The sequence below is a fragment of the Octodon degus genome, unplaced genomic scaffold (genome assembly GCF_000260255.1).
Source record: "Octodon degus isolate 3935 unplaced genomic scaffold, OctDeg1.0 scaffold00103, whole genome shotgun sequence".
Taxonomy (NCBI): Eukaryota; Metazoa; Chordata; class Mammalia; order Rodentia; family Octodontidae; genus Octodon; species Octodon degus.
In genome coordinates this window covers 30029-47223 of record NW_004524679.1, presented here as the reverse complement: position 1 = coordinate 47223, position 17195 = coordinate 30029, and the positions used below count along the sequence as shown (strand labels likewise).

Genomic DNA, 17195 nt, shown 5'->3' with positions numbered 1-17195 from the left:
ACGACTTTTTTTGAAGCTGTACTAACAGATCCTTAAACTTATTTTGAGGGCTTATATGAGAAAACCCCATTAATTAGCAAACATCACGTGAAGCCATTATGATATGTAAAGCTCTAGCATAATAAAATAGCTAAAGCTACTGACACTAAAAATTAAAATCTGATTGATCTGAAAGGTATAGAAGTTACATGTAGGTTATCCATTAGAACTATTTTCTGAAATGTAGGACCTACAGTAAGGAAACTGTTCAACTTCATAAACTAAAGCCTTACATTTTTCTTTTATTATCTAGTCTAATTGATCATGACTGACACAGAAGACTGGTTCTAAATTCTAACAGTGTTCCTATTCATGGATTTTCACATATTCTTCACCTTCAACAATAATGCTTCAATTTTTTTTAATGTATTTAGTACAGGGCCTCACTATGCAGCTCAGACTCATAGTGATCCTCTTGTTTTCAGCCTCTACAGAGCTGGGGTTACAGACATGCACCACCACGGCTGAACTCGGTAGCCAGCTCAGTGCACAAGGGGGAGGGGCCGGAGAGGCATGTGTTAATGGGGATGGAACCCTGCTCTTGTGCTTGCCTAAGCAGGTGTTTAATCTGCTGAGACATTTCTCTGGCCCTTGCCCCAAACTTCTTTTTTGTTTTCAAACTTCTTGCAGAAGTAAAATTGCTTGTTTTTTTAAATAGGTTATAAAATATCAGGTTTGTTAAAGAAATAAGTAAGCAAACTTTAGTTAAGAACGATATAAAAATAAAAACAAATAAAAGATTAAATTTCTTTAGAAATTTTACTTTTCATTTGGTCTTTGTGTTCTTTCGGGATTAAATAATCCTTAGACTACAAAGATTAATAAAATTAACACTTGAAAGTTGTTTTTCATTTGATCTTTGCATTTTTCAGGATTAAATGAACCTTAGGCTACAGAGTTTAATAAGTTTAATAAGTTTATGCCCTTACTTGCACTTTAAAAATGAGTTTTGTATTTTCTTCAGCAGTGGAGTATAAAGTTACAAAGTGCACAAATTATCAGATAGGTAATTATAATGAAGCAATTTTTCAGTGAAAATTGAAATTGTTTCATTGCTTTTAAAGGAATCATATCCATCTTCTTTTGGTGATTGTCAATATGCAAAAGACAGGTGGCATAGTAAATGGGCCATAATTAGAGACCTCATATTTTGGCAACAATTTTCATTGATGGGATACTTTATCAAACAATATTTATTAAGTATTTTATTTTGAAGCTCAAGGCCACTGTAATCAGAGGTTCTTATAGGTAACATTTGGCATTATAAATAACTTCTGTGGGAACATTTCATAAGGAACTTTATTGGGTTTTTTAATTTTTTTTAAGTTTTATGCATTTAGTATAGGGTCTGTAGGGTCTCACTGCATAGATCAGACTCATAGTCATCCTCCTGTTTTCATCCTCCCAAGTGCTGAGATTACAGGTGTGTGCCACCACACCCAGTCTCAATCACTGCCTCAGTGTGCCCCGGGGGCGAGGCCAGCGTGGCACATCAGGATCGAACATTGCCACTTTAAATAAGGCACTTTAAATGCATCAGATAGCAATGATGTCTGGTAATAGAACTTTTAAGGCTATTAATGTTTCTTTGACTACAAATAAAGAAAATAGATGCTTACATACAATTGTTTTAAAAATAAGATTGTTCCATTAAAGGCAATGGTTGATTGTTGGCTACCAAGGAGAATGATTACATTTGCCTTCTGTAAAAGAAATTTGACTGTTGTCATTTCTTTTGAGGTGGTTGGTAGTATTTACCAGTCTAGGTGGCATAGAGATGTTGCATCTATAAAAGCCATAGGAAGGGTTAAAAGAGCAATCAAGTGCTTCCTGGTTAATGGGATTTGGTAGAAAAATGTTACTAGATGACTGAAATCCACGCAACATTTGATTGGGAGAATGAAGTCCTTGAAGACACTGACCATTGAAGTCTTCTGATGAACCAACCTTTGAATTGATGTTGCTCAGGGAAGATATCATAGGCATTTCCATCACGACTGGGGCTAAAGACTGAGAACAGTTGCTGCTTGATAGTTTCTCAGGAGCAGACAGGACAAAATGTTGTTGTCTCCAAAAATTAGCTGGACAAATCTTATAGCAAAAAGGCAAGTTAATATTGTGCAAGTATGGGTCTGGACAAGTAATTCCAAGGGAGTTTGTAGGTAAGTGAAACATAGGTGGAGAACAAGGTGGAAGAAGTAAGGAGTTCAGAGGAGAGGAAGCCTTTTCACAAGAGGTCACTGGAGATGAGCCACTGCTTCCACCTGTGAATAATATTTCAATTAATAAACCATGAACCTTGGGGGCCAGGCCATAGCTCAGTGGACTAAAGCGCTTGATTAGGCAGACTCAGGGATTGGCTTTTGATCCCCAGCGTGCTGTGCTGGCCCTACACCGTGGCGCACTGAGATGGCGATTGAGACTGGGCGTGGTGGTGCGCGCCTGTAATCCCAGCACTTGGGAGGCTGAAAACAGAAGGATCACTATGAGTCTGCTCTGTGTAGTGAGACCCTATAGACCCTGTACTAAATACATTTAGAAAAGATAAAAAACCTCATGAACTTCATGTTCTTGTTAAATCAATATTATATAAATTACCATCCCTGTGTTATGCTTAGATTAGCTTTCCTTGCAAATTCTTCCATGAGAAAATGTACTTGTTTGTTCCTCTGGAGTTGAATAGTGTCTATATTATTGCTACCACTTTTACTTTTAGAACTATAGTAGTCCCTTACTATTTTGTGGTTCAACTCACTGTTCTGTCAGCTTTTTAAAAATAGTAATCTAAATTATTTATCGCGGATTTTTCACTATCTCACGAGATTTTTCGGTAGTGTACAGTACCGTATATGTATTTATATGCTTAATATTTATGGCTTTAATGATTTTTGCCTAAAAATTTAAAGATATGAAAACATATAAAATGTTAATTCTAACATATTAAAAGAATATTATTAAATTGAAATAAAATACATTGTTTACAGTATGTATTTCTTTAGAGGATGAATGCATAATATACCGTACAGTATATGTATGTTGTCAAAATTACATAGGTTTACGACTTAAGAAAATGGTTAAGAATATTAGAAGAGGGCCAGGGAGATAGCTCAGTAGAATAAGTGCTTGCCTGGCAAGCGCAGGGTCCTTATGTTCACTCCATGGCACCGCAAAAAAAAAAAAAAAAAAGAATACTAGAAGTGTTTTTAAAAGTGTGGGAAAGGTTTATAAGATTGTGGGAAGTGTTTATAAAGCTTTAAAATATATATAAATATGAAAATAAATACAACGTTGCTACTTCACCTATTTTCACGTCTTGTGGGGGTGTCTCCAATGTAATCTCTGTGATAAGTGAGGGACCACTATAAACACACTGTGTATCATATAATGAACATTCACTAAGATCTAGGACTGCCCTGGACAACTGGATAATATTTATCCAGTGAAATATTTCAAAAGAATCGCAATTAGCTTAGAACAATGCTCTGTTGCCTGTAGTTCCAGCCACTTTGAATGCTGAGCTTGGAGGACTACATGTGAATGTGAGCCTGGGCAACTTATTGGGATCACTTCTCAAAGAAAAAAAGATTAATCTCCATTATATGACTCAGTCAGTAATACTTCATGAAAAATAGTCTTTGTTTCTTTGAGACTGAGTCTTGATGTGTAATTCATGCTGACCCTGAAATTGTGTAATCTAGGCTGGCTTCCAATTTGTGGCAATCCTCTTGCCTCAGCCTCACAAGTTCTGGGATTACAGACATGCACCACCATGTCGAGATAAACTAGCTTTTTGTATTTAATAAGCCTTTAAAAATTAAACTTAAAATAAGTAGTTAAAATAATTAAACAAATTTATTGTGATCACATAAACAACTGCAATATGATAAAAATAACTTCCAAAAACATTATTGCATAAAGGAGAATAATACATTTAAAACCATTAGTTCTTTTATTTATATAAAAATCATGGATGGAGAAGGGGCCGGGAAGATAGCTCAGTTGAATAAGCACTTGCCTGTCAAATGCAAGGGCCTGAGTTCAATCCCCGGTTCTGCAATAAGTAAATAAATAAATATAAAATAAAATAAACTGGGCCAGGAAGATAGCTCAGTAGAATAAACAACTTTCCTGGCAAGCACAAAGTCCTGATTTCAATCCCCAGTACCACAAAGAAAAAAATAAAAAAATAAATGAAAATCATTGATGGGGAGACTTCTATGGTTCCTTCTATGGTTCTATATCAAGAACAGAAGGTAAATTTGCAAGAAACATCAAGGAAAAAATGAAAGTATTCAGATTTTTGTATCTAGTGATCTATTATGTTTGTCCAGCACCTAAAAAATTAGTGATAATTACATGGTCCAGTAAAATCAAGCGTCTAACTCATGGTTGTAAACATTTGCATTCATGAAACAGCTTGTTATTGACCAGATTTGATGGATATGTAGGGGGGTTGATTTTATAATTTTTAAGTTTTTTGCATAAAAATACAGCCTAAGTCTTTCATTACAGAGTAGCAAGTATATTGTTATCATCTTACAAGTTGAGGTCATTCTGCACACCTTAAATGATTAAGAGAATAGTAAATTTTACATTATCAATTAATAATTATCATTAAGTTTTTAAATTGATGCACATTGTAATGATTTGGATAATTTGTAAGAGTTCTGTCTGTTATCAATTGAGTTGATATTGTAAAATAAGTACTCACATTTCTTATGCAACTCTCCAAACCATATCAATCCAGTCAAGCCAGTGAGATATTTCAACAAGTGATTAGGCTTGTTCTCTTCACATTTAATTGACTGGCATGATATCATACAAAATTCAAGCTAAATATAGTATACATGATCTGATCCATAATTATGTTTATTATTAATTAATTAATTATGTATTTAGTATAGTGTCTCACTACACAGCTCAGACTCATAATGATCCTTCTGGTTTCAGCCTCTCCAGCACTGGGATTACAGGTGTGTGCCACCACACCCGGACTCAGTGGCTGGCTCAGTGCTCTTGAGGGTGGGGCCAGTATGGAATGTGGGCTGGGGAGGGAACCTTGGTCCTTGCACTTGCCCTAGCAAGTGGTTAGTCTGCTGAGCTATCTCTCCAGCCCCTCATAATTATAACTTTAGTGTTCAGACAAGTAATTTTAATGGAGTAAATGCAAAAGGGAAAGAAATTCATACTACTTGCAAATAAAACATTTTTCTATTTATTGTTAAATATCAGAGTAAGTAAAGGTATACATTATTTTACCAAAGTATGAATTACCAAATTATTATTATTATTATTAATCTTATTTCTTTTTCTTTTCTTTTTTTTTTAGAAACTGGGGATTGAACTCAGACCCTTGTGTTTGCCAGGGAAGCGCTTATTCTACTGAGCCATCTCTCCGGCCCATTAATCTTATTGTTTAGCTACATAATATTACTACTTGAGAACAGATACTTTGCAAATATTTTACATTAGTTAAATTAGTTATGGAGCTGAAAAACAAGTCTGTATGATCTCATTCATATGTGGAAAACCAACAGTTGATCTCAGAAGTTGAGAGTTAAATGGTGGTTGTCAGAGGTTGGAGAGAGTAGAGGTGAGGAAGAGATGGGGAAAAGTTAATCAGTGGGTACTCACAGTTAGAAATGAGAAAGAAGCTCTGATGTAATAGTAAGGTTACTATGGATACAAATGTACTCTGCATGTCAAAAAACTGAAATAAATGATTTTTGAACATTTTGGCCCTGTAAAAAATATTTGAGAAGGTAAATATGTTTAAACTGATGAGCATAGTATATCAGGCATCAAAGCATAATAATATACCCTATTAAATGTGTAATTTTCTTTCAATATGTAAGTTAAAATTTTAAGGATAAAAAATTAAACTAAGAATAGATTATAGCAAGCATGCCATATTTATGCCTTATCTCAGTTTTGTATGATTTGCGAGCTTCTTAGTTTTAAAATTTTTATGTTTGTTCTATGTTTATAAACATGCTTATCTTTTACTCATTTTCTTTTTTATAGTTTAAACTTGCATTTCTCTCCCTAGTGTTTATATCTTGCTCATCATATATTTTATCCTCCGCTATGAACTTCAGAATACATTGATGTTATCATGCATCTAATGTTCAATGATTCTGAGAGTTTGAAAATGAGATTAAAATATACATTTATTCACACAAATTAATTTTGATGATAGTATTATTTTCAATATTTACTCACAAAAAGGATATTTAGAGGTAAATGATGATGTCATTTAAAGGAAATCATTTTAACATGTGTTGAATATTTTCATAAAACCTAAAGTATCATTTCTATAGCTAATATATTTATAAATCAAACCACAGATGGACCACAAGTAGATCCTGAACATGAGATGGAGAGATACTGAAGAATCCAAGTGAGATCTTGGAGTAAGACTGTAAGATAACTCAAAGACAGGTATCAGCAAATCCACCATTTCTCCAGTTCTCTTTCTTCATGACATCTCTCCTTTTTTGCCTCTTACTTCTTCACTCAAGTAAATATGCATCAACTTGCTTTTAAATATACATTAACCATCATATATTAATTCCCTTGTGTATTTTGCTCAAGGATCTGGCTGCTCCTGTTTCATTAACAGGTAAAATTACATCCGAATTTTACAAGTTTGCTTACTTTGTGAGTTTGCACCAAAGGATTTTAAATCCAGAGTGAGAGAAGGTCTCCATGGGTTGGTCTCTAAATGTCCATCCAATACACCTCTAAAAATAAGATTCAACTTTCAGCAATCAAGAATATGCAAAAGAATAAAGCAATGAAAAAGCAAAAAAAAATCAAGAATACAATTTTTTAAAATGATCATTTATATTTATAAACTTCTTATACCTTTTTGTGGTGAATATCTGAAATACTTGTGTTTTATAGCTAGGCATAAAATTGAGACCCAATGTTTTATTTAATTATTATTATTATTATTATTATTATTATTATTGGAAGTAGGGAATGAATTCAGGCCCTTATGCTTGCCAGGCAAGCACTTATTCTACTGAGCCATCTCCCCAGCCCCAAAACCCAATATTTTATAACAGCAATATCTTAAAAGTAGTTAGGGAGGAAAAGGGAGAAGGTAAGATTTTGGAAATAAATCCCTAGTCACCTTTCTTATTAACTCCTAGTCAAAACATTTAGAAATCTCCATCGCTGAGCTTCAGTTTCCTTAATTTCAATACTTGTGAAAATGGCTGCACAACACTCAGTCTGGCTGTTTTGCTACTTACTTGTTTCTTCCTGGATCTCTAAATCCTTTAGCAAAAGGATTTCTGTCTATTTTCAGTTTGGTAATCTATAAACGCAAAACAAAAAGAAATAGAAATTCAGTGAATGGTTACAACAACCACACAATACAGTAATTTGTAATGTGGCACTTTAAATAAACGTAAGTTTATATGTAAGTCAAATTTATGATTATCTCTTGGTCCCTTCATTTTGGTCCCCTTTCTGACACAAGAATCACATAGTTTATTATCAAATTTGACTTGTGGATAATGAAATAAAACCAGAAATTCTTTCGTTGTTAATAGAAAATAAGGAGATAGTTTTTTCTCAAATGGAAAGAGGATCAAGTGACAGAAGGACGTGGGAGGGATAGGAAGGGTAAGGAATGGAAAAAGAATTAAGACACATTATATATATGTACCAGTTCCCCACAAGGAATGGAAAGATTATGTATTATTTACATATATTGATAAAACATGCAGAGATGGAAAGAGAAAAGGGGGAAGGGGGTGAGAAAAGAATTTAGATGTATTATGTACTTATACCAACTCCCTACAAGGCATGTAAACATTATGCACTGCCAACATACACAATAAAATTAACTGATTAATTAACTTCAATCCTAGAGTCCAGCTTGCCTCTATCCCAAGTTCTTCTGGGGCCACTCCATCTTGTCTGGCATTTGGCCAGCTTACCTGCTGATTTTGGTAAGCTGTCACTGTGGTGAATTCAGTTTCTCTAAAGGAGAATGTTTTAACCCCTTCAGCAGGCAGACACTGAAGCTGGGACAAGTCAACACTGCTATTTTGCTCCATCACATGTACACGAGGCATATACTTATGCATAGACTGCAGGATGATCTGGAGGAGAAATGGTACAATGTTGCCAGAAAAACTGGCTTCACCTCCCAGCACTTTTCCTCTCTCATAGCCACCCCCAGTTCTGACACATTAAAAAAAAAAAGAGGCTAGACTAAACCGGGGAAGATCAGGTGACACACGTAAGGAAATCTTTTTGTCACTTGTTCTTCCACAGAGGCCCTGATGGCTAAAGGTTTTCCAGAGAAAAGTACCTCAGAAACAATCACATAATGATTCAAATTTCAAATTGGGGCCTACATGTGCATCGTCATGTAATAGAGAAGACCCACTGAGATCTGACTATAAGTTCTTCAAGCAATGACTGATAGGTCTAATTGTGATGAACAACCTTTTCATATTTGTCATCTCCTCATCCTGGTAGCTTCCTTCTCTGATTTTATGGCTGTCACAGCACCAGGATGGGCAGGAAAGAGGCAGGAATGTATGTAAGGTAAAAGCTCAAGATCCACATGCTCTAAGAAAAGGGAGGAATTGATTTCCATGGGAGAAGTTTGTTGTCAGTATTCTGGTTCTTCATTTGCTTCCTCCTCCTACACTGTATCATAGGTGCTTATCTAACAACTGCATTCATTCCAGGGAAGGCAAGAGCCCACAGTGATTACTCTGGAGCTAAAGTGCCTGACAGCCCCAAGAGGTATTCTTTCTCACTCTCTTAGACCAGGAATTCTGTCTTGAGGTGATCTCTTTCAGACTTCAACTCCTTACTCTTAGCATTTTAAACTGCCAGCAGTTTCAGGAGCCACAGATTTCATGTGCCTTTTATTGTCTTTTTTACTCATAGGCACAGAGCTTATAAGTTTCCCAAGGAGTGCATGTGCAAGTGAGACAAGCTTCCTTGACCAGTGCAGGAGTCTTAGAATCTCCCATTTCAGAGGGTAAGATTTTGTTCACTTACATGACCTTTGTCATCCATCTCATTATTAGTGAGTTTCACCCGATCAAAGCTGATGATCTGCTGCATCCAGGTCTCTCCTGAGCAAGGAGAATCGGGATGGATGTAGAATCTAGGAGTGATGCATGAATGGTCAGTATTTCCAGCTACCATCCACTGTGAGCTGTGATACACATATCTGAAAAGGTATAGAGTGTGACATTAGGCTCAGGCAAACAAAACCAGGAATGTGGGAGGGTTCCTGCCAATTTCTGATACTAAGCACCTCACTAATTGTTAGCCCTCTGACCCCAAAGGCATGTAGAAGAAGGTCCACCTTGATTTCCAAAGAGCACTCAGAAGCAAAACACAAACAATGAATAAGTTTGTCATGACAAAGTGCCAGGACAAGTAAAATACAAGATTTTCAAATTTGGTTTGTATTTCCTTATGGAAATAGCAACAGAAATTTATCTAAGTATATTAAAGTGAAGAAATGCCAGAAGAAAGTTCCAGCGTTGGTAAGAAACACCAGTGAAGGGCTGAACAGCACATCTGGCTAGCCTACCAACACCCACCATGATCTAGACGATTTCATCAGTAAGGTTTTGCACACCAGAACATCACCAGGAATTATAGCATGTGCAGCCTTGGATAGATTTGGCTATCATTTCCCAACTCAATGTCTCAGTTGTTCTTTCTTCCCTTATTTTTCCTCAGTATACGTCTGTGATGCATACTAATTGCATCTATCATCTATCTATCTATCTATCTATCTAATATAATTTAATTAAATTTCCCATTTGTTCTCTATGCTTTCATACCGACTACAAAGTATAAAATCAAACAATTTATCCTGCTGTTTCCAGCACATTGTTCCAGAGGTCTAGTGAGGCATACTTTTTTCTTGCCTTAGAAATGAGCCTTGGTCTCCAGGCAGGCTTGCTCCTTGTGCACATAGGCTCTTTCCTGCACTATCAGGCATCACATCTGCCTCTAGATCAAACACTCTGACTGCAGTGCAGGCTGCTCTCATATTGTTTTACTCTCTGGATCTCTGAAGCAACATCAGCAGGACAGTGCTTCTGTGCTGTGCTGCTATCTCAGAAGATATAATTAAATTTAAACAATTCATGCACTTTGAGCCTGTTGTAAATAGAGGGTTTAAAGAGAAAAAGGCAAATAGGCTCTCCTACCCTCTGAGACTTAGCCCCCACTTCATGCAAATGGCTAAGGAAAGCACAAAAGATGAATGTAGGCATAATAACCTCTTACTAACCTTAGGCAAACCCCAGTATCATTATGAGTGGGATTATCAAAGATGCATACCCCATATTACAGTAATCCTCAGACTCACATAAAGCCTATGGCATTTCTCCCCAAATTCCTTCACATTTCTTCCCTCCTGGTCACCAGAACTTATATCTTCTAGATTTTTACAAAGTAAATGACAGAGTACAGTTTACTTAAGAGGTCTAAGAGTACATTACATTGGAAGAAGAAGAAGAAGAAGAAGAAGAAGAAGAAGAAGAAGAAGAAGAAGAAGAAGAAGAAGAAGAAGAAGAAAAGAAGCAAGCCTACTATACAGCTTAACTCTTGAGACCAAGGAAGAACAACCTTCCTCTCTATTTGCTACAGTATTATGAATAATTTGGTAAAGCTATATATCCAAAAGTCACAGTACTTAGTGTGGTATAGTCTAATATTGGCCCAGTTACCTATAACGTTTGGAATCCACTGGTACTACATCAATAGCCACATAGTACTGCTTTACTGGGTCCAGTCCTTTCACCTTGACCCGAACAGAGGGGAACATCCGCCTGCGGGAAGACAACAGTGACCAATCTGGAAAATTTTAGAGATGTTTGGAAGAGGGTTATGGACAAATGCTTATGTCAATAAAAGGTAAAGAAAATCACAAAACCCAACTTCATAACAGGTTTAAAGAATGGCACTTGTTACATGAGGAATGACTATAGATTATATGTCAAATTGAAAATCATGGATTTTTGACTGAAACAGAATATACTTCCCACAATGCTTTTTAAAAATAACTCCTCTTCATACATTGCATAATAAAAAGCTATAAAAGAGAAATAAGAATGAAAAAGTTCTGTGCCTTGCCCCAACTTCAGCAGTAAGGTCTATGGACAGATTTGGGAGAGGGTTTAAAATAGGAAGACTGATAAAAAATAACTCAGCTTCCATAAAAGGGTTGCCCCATACCAGATGGTAGCCTGGAAAGTCTCACTTCATAGTGACCTTGGCCAGGAATGGTGCATTGAGGTCTGATGGAATGGAACATTACCCTATGGTATCTATGAGGCTTAAACTCAGAATTCTGGCCTCAGCCTACAACATGGAGATGGAATATAGTGCCTACCTTGGCAGGTCTGATTTTTTTCATCATATATGACAAACAGGAGTTGTACAGTGAATTCTTAGAGTCCAGATATGTAGAAAAGGAATAATTTGTATGGGGCTTCGTGTGTCCTCACTCAATAACTTGAAGAGCTTGTGGTTTTCTGATGTGTACCAAGGAGTAGCAAGAGGGAGTAAGAGAGCACAAATTTGGACTCTCTACATATAAGAAAAATGATACACTGAGTGCCTGCTGTGTCACAAGTGAGTCATGAAAAGCTTGAGCAGGGCCAAACCTGCCGGCCTTGGTAATGATCATCTCAGTCCCAATGTCATAGAATCTCTTCCACAGCTCAGATCCCTGAAGCTCCACTTGGATAACATCTTCCTCTTCCAATTTTTCCTGGCTGTGGCCTTTGCTGCAGCTACGGCTGCTTTCATCACAACCTGAAAAAGCAGTTGTTGAAGACTCTGTCTTGAGTTGCTTTTCTGCTGGACACAGAGATCCCCAGGGTTTGAGACAGCCTCTCAGGTTGTACATGCCCTTCTGGCAGGTGCCTAAATTAGAGCAGGCAGGCATTGTGCCTTCCCTTTCCCTGATGGTGGAGCCAGAAACTCTCCACAACACTCTGCAATTCCATACTGAAGAGAGCAGAGTTCATATCTCTGTGGATATGACTATTCATACTATCCATATACTCCAAGAGACATTCCTGTCTGTCGCTGTATCCCCTTGAAATTTGGGAGCACATCCTTCTTGCTATCTTGAGGAACAGTTAACTTCTAGGTCACTGTACTATTTAGGAATTCTGTGAGCCTGCTCTTTCACAAGCATGAGAGTCCGATTCACTGCAACGAACCACACAATATTCCCAATGGGATTTAGATGCTCTGAAACTTTCTGTACAATTAGATTGTAGAGTTGTCCTGCTGCTAGCAACTTGGCTGTAAGGCTGGGCCAGGACTTCCTTGGGTAAAGGTATCTACTCTCTCACAGGGAGGCGAGCCTGACACTGAGATGCAGATCGATCTAGCAAGCAAGAAAGACTGAGGGGAGGGTTAAGAGCAAAGGGGTTGCCTGGGGATACTCACCGGGCTGCTGTCTCTTGCCTACAACGCTGTTTCTTCTCTCCTCCTTTTGCTCTCTGCTATTTTTCTCCTGCAGCTCATTCTGTACCTCCTCCTTCTGGTCTTGTGCTTTTCTTTTGCTGGGTTTCCCCACCAAGGCTTCCACGGAGAAAGCGTGTGCTCGAGAGCTGAGAGCCATCCCTGGAAGGGGCGAAGTGAATGAGCTCAGCAAAGTTTCAACCTGATCTTACTTGGGAGGGAAGGCAGAAAGAGGGAGGGTGTAGATGATAGGAGAGGGAAGGAAAACAGAAAAATTCCTAAATCTATTTGTCTATTTTTTTGGTTCTGTACTCAAATGAGAAAAAACCAAAAACAAAAATCTGTGTTTGTGAATATATATATATATATATATATATGAAAAAGACTAAACTGTTGTCTAAATCCCCTAGTATGAGTCTAGTACTCTTTCCTTTTGCAGTCTCCACTCTCACAATAGATATGTGTGGACCATCAGTCCTCAAATCCCTAATTCCAGGACATGGTCAAGTGCAGATTAGTAATGCTGGACTTTTGGGGTCAGACCTGCTGCCAGTGGAGAATCAGGCAGATCCGACAGGGAGATACTGTTGCTTCCCACTGAATATCAGGCCTATCACAGCCCTCCACTGTTTGTTTTGGAAACTTGTAGAAAGCATAAAAAAGCACTCACTGCGAATGACACTTCAGAGTCTGACTGGGAGGAGCCATTGGGGGTGGGTTAGAAAAAGAATAGGCTGGAGGAGACGGGAGCAAAGCCGGAGACAAGGCTCCTATTTCACATTGTAAAACTCAAAGTCATATGAAATAATTACCCATGTGGGGCCACTTTTCCAACAAAAGTGTAAATATTATTTAATCAAATCCAGATAAATGTATATTTTTTCCCCAGTGAGGGTACTGGGGAGATGGAAAAGAGTACATACTTTCTGGGCTGGTTTTTTCTGCAGTGGAGGGTCTCAAACTGGGTGGGTGGTTTTGGTAACCTGAGATATTTTATTTGTAGGGAGGGTCAGGAAAACCTGCTGAGGAGGATCTCAAGATATTCTGTCAAAAATCAGAATAAACCTGAACCTTATACTGTAGTTCTGCTGGAGCTGAATGCTCCTATACAGAAGGTCTTCATAGTCACAGAAGTTAATTTACACAGCCTAAGAACCCCAGGGCCACCAGCAGTGCAACAACAGGGGCTTTTCTTCCAAGAATGTGCACAGCCCAAAATGTTCGGATTAAATAATTGATTCCAGTCTCCTCTGGAATATCTTCCTGGGTTGAGTTTCAATTTTCCTTAAAATGGGTTAAGATGTTCTTTGTGTCAGAAAGAGACATTGTCATTTCCAAGAAACATGTTTAAATGGCGATGTGAAATATTTCCTTGTATGCATGAGATTTGATAACTGAATTTTCATCAGAAATAAGAAATCAAGTATTCCTAATGCTTGCAGCCTGCATTTGACTAGTATTTTCACATTTCTAGAAAGATTTTCCTGCTCTCTAATATATTTGTTCAAAGGACATTCAGAGACAATGTAATTCCACTTAAAATCAGAAGAAACTTGAATTTATAAAACCTTACCATTGAAGTTTAAGTGCAAAAGACTTGTGTAAAATTTTAATTTTAGCTATTTAACTATAAGTTTTCCCTGGAATGGTTTCCATGTGATGGAAACTGTGCTGACAGTTACTGTGTTGACCATAGTGAAGACATTTTCAGGCAACTGGATAACTTTAAGGGCTGTAGTTATCTTGCATAGCAGATCAAAGGATTATTTACAGCTTGTATGTTGTTGAAGAGAGAGTGGACAAATATCATTCTCCTTCCTGTAATGGTAAAGAAATAAATGCTCATGGAAATGTGACAAAACATTTTCAGATCTGGCTGTTTTCCAGACCAAGTGCCTTGTACTCAGAAGTTAGCTTTTCCCTATGAAATCTTTTATTCCAGATTTGTAGGCTTTTCAAAACAGAGATTTCTTTTAAAATAAGGCAGAATGTGTTTGCTACAAATTCTATTGTTTTTTTTTTCCAGACTACCGCATGGTGTGATGTTCTTAAGTCAAGAAAATAATATATCTTGGGATACAGGTTTCTTTCTTAGAAGAAATGCCTCTTCCTTAGTATTTATTACATAAATGTAATCCAGATCTTTTTATAGTCACCCAGATCTTTTATATTTGTGTAATACTAGCTTTATCAATTTCCAATTTCATAACTGTCTGATTACATCATACTGGGAGAAATGTTGCTCAGTTCTTTCACTCTCCAGTGGGCTGGGCTAAGCTGCAGTTAATTCCTATTAACTTGTATCTAAGAGGAGAGTATCACATGTCTCAGAATCATTGCAAATCTTTTCACTTGCTGAATTACTGGGGATCTTAGTAACTTACATAAATGCCATCAATTCATTCTCTACAACTGAAACTATTTTGTGAGCAGTATCTCTGTTTCATTCAGAAATACCCATAAACTTATATAATATATCCTTGAACCTAATGGGTGGTTGTGGAACTCATGTAGAAAGGATCTGACACTTAAAAATATCCACTTAACAGAAAAGGGTACTGTTAAAAAGTTTGATGTGATAAGCCAAAGACTCAGAACCTTTCTAGATTTCCATATGTGTAGTATAGGATATTCCAACTTCTATTTTTATTTTACAGAGGAAGGAATAAAAGAAATTAAATACATATTTCAATTATATATGTAGAGATTTATATGTTCCTCCACTTGGTAAGCACAAGGGACTTTATGATGGAGAGTATTCCCTATAACTGATAGGCTTCCTCTCCTTTGATACTCACTCCCCATGATTATATTTTGGCTCAGTTCCAAGATGAAAGAATGCGATTGTGAAATAAGTTGCTCATGACAAGTTTTTGACATTATTTGAGAAAGTTCTTCCTAAAATGAACCCCAATGAAAGCAGAATCAGGATATGTAGAGTCAGTTTCCTTTCATCATTCGAGTACCTAAATTCAGTATTGCCTGAACTAGATAAACTACATGAAAACAATAAATCATTTAAGTAAGTTTCACCTTGATTTTATCACTTGCAAGCAGAAGAATCCTGAGCAATATATTCATGTAGGTAAAAATTTGAAAGATTACCCTTTCTTGTTCATCCCTTCTTTTTTCTCCTTTGACAATACAACAAGCTCTCTGAATAAAGTAATTTTAAGGTATTTAGTTTCTTTTAGAATTGTAAGCCCTGAATAACAAATTGACTTTCTGGATGAGGATTTGAATTTTTACATGAACTCCTATGACTATGACAATAGCAATAAAGCTCAAGCAGTAGGGAGATAGAATTAGAATTCAGACAGACAGAATTCAAATTCTGACACTGCTGCTTTCTGGGAAAACTTGCACAAGTATTCTTTTTTCATTTGTTGACGTTACTCCTATTTTTTTCATAATTTTATTGAGAAACAAATAGCAATGAGACAGTTTCAAATCAAATTGGTAAGACAGCTTCAATAATTAACACATTGCATACATTCTTCCAAGTGGTTAATTGCTGTACAAGATGCGGACATGATATCCTATTTACAAACACCATTAGAACAAATCCCTCTATTCATTAAGAGAATGTAACTATATATCTATCCTAACCACTTTGTATACACAGATAGAAAATGGACATTCATCTGTATACCCTTTTTTTGTTAAGTTCTGTTATTTGAATATTATAGGTGTGTTAATTCAGCAAAATATTCTAAAAGAGTCCAGTAGCCCATAATAGTATTGGTTCTTCAGCTTGACTGGCAATGTCAGAAATTGTTGACCTGAGTCCCCTGCAGCTCTACATAACAGCCTGGCTTTACTTCTTATACTTTGTTTAATATTTTTTTTTGATGCTGCTTTAGATTTTCATTTTCTTCTAAGGATTTACCTCTAATACCTTTGTGATAGAGTATGTTTCTGTAACTATGTATATGTATTGGAGAACTTAGCTAAATAATTTATGCAAATCACTTAGCACAATATTTGGAATGTACTAAATACTCCTAGGTCTTTACAATGTTAAATGGATGGATATTGTAAGTTAATTTCAATAATGTGCTAATCTTTCTATCAACTTGGCAACTAGAAAACTCTAAATAATGAGACCAGATATTGTATTGGAAGAAGAAATTTGGTATCCCCAATTTTTGATTAAATCCTAATGCAAACTCAAAAGAGCAGATGATAGTTTTCATTCTCATCAAAGTACAGAAAAAACATGCAACTGCATTCCCCAATCTTTTTATTGTTTATTGGTACAATTCAGATATATTTAATGGTCACATTCAACATAGTGCACTCATACTTGTGCATGGTATGTCTTAGTTCCCTTTCCTTCCTCCCATTCCTCTTCCTTCTCTTCAATCCCTGTTCCCCTCATTTGAAAAACTTTGTTTTCAAGTTATCCTTTTCTTTCATGTTTTCTTTTTTAAACATTTTTCATTAATTTATTTGTTACAGGGTCTTGCTACACAGTTCAGACCTGCAGGGATCCTTTTGTCTCAGCCTCCTCAATGCTGGGATTACAGGCCTGCCCCACCACGCCCAGTTTCAGAACTGACATTGTGCACCTGAGGTTCTGGGGCCAGCATGGCATGTGGTATCTGAGATCAAACTTGGGTCCTTGTGCTTGCCAGGCAGGTGCTTAGACCGCCGAGCTATCTCCCCAGCCACTCCCT

The 17195-nt window shown here is 36.7% G+C and overlaps 1 protein-coding gene across 2 annotated transcripts; it reads right to left on the bottom strand.

The window, feature by feature from the left end:
- Positions 1-1713: 1713 nt before the first annotated feature.
- Positions 1714-12676, bottom strand: Tbx22 (T-box 22). 2 transcript variants are annotated; one of them, XM_004638824.2, is made up of 8 exons: positions 12502-12676; positions 11706-11901; positions 10767-10868; positions 9073-9247; positions 7992-8156; positions 7299-7363; positions 6697-6782; positions 1714-2303 (listed from the first exon to the last, which is right to left on the bottom strand). In XM_004638824.2, exons 1-8 carry the CDS (start codon positions 12674-12676, stop codon positions 1714-1716), a joined length of 1554 nt encoding a protein of 517 aa, XP_004638881.2. The 2 variants fall into 2 exon arrangements, with proteins under 2 accessions (XP_004638881.2, XP_012371835.1); XM_012516381.1 differs by having other exon boundaries at positions 11706-11898.
- Between the last annotated feature and the right edge of the window lie 4519 nt (positions 12677-17195).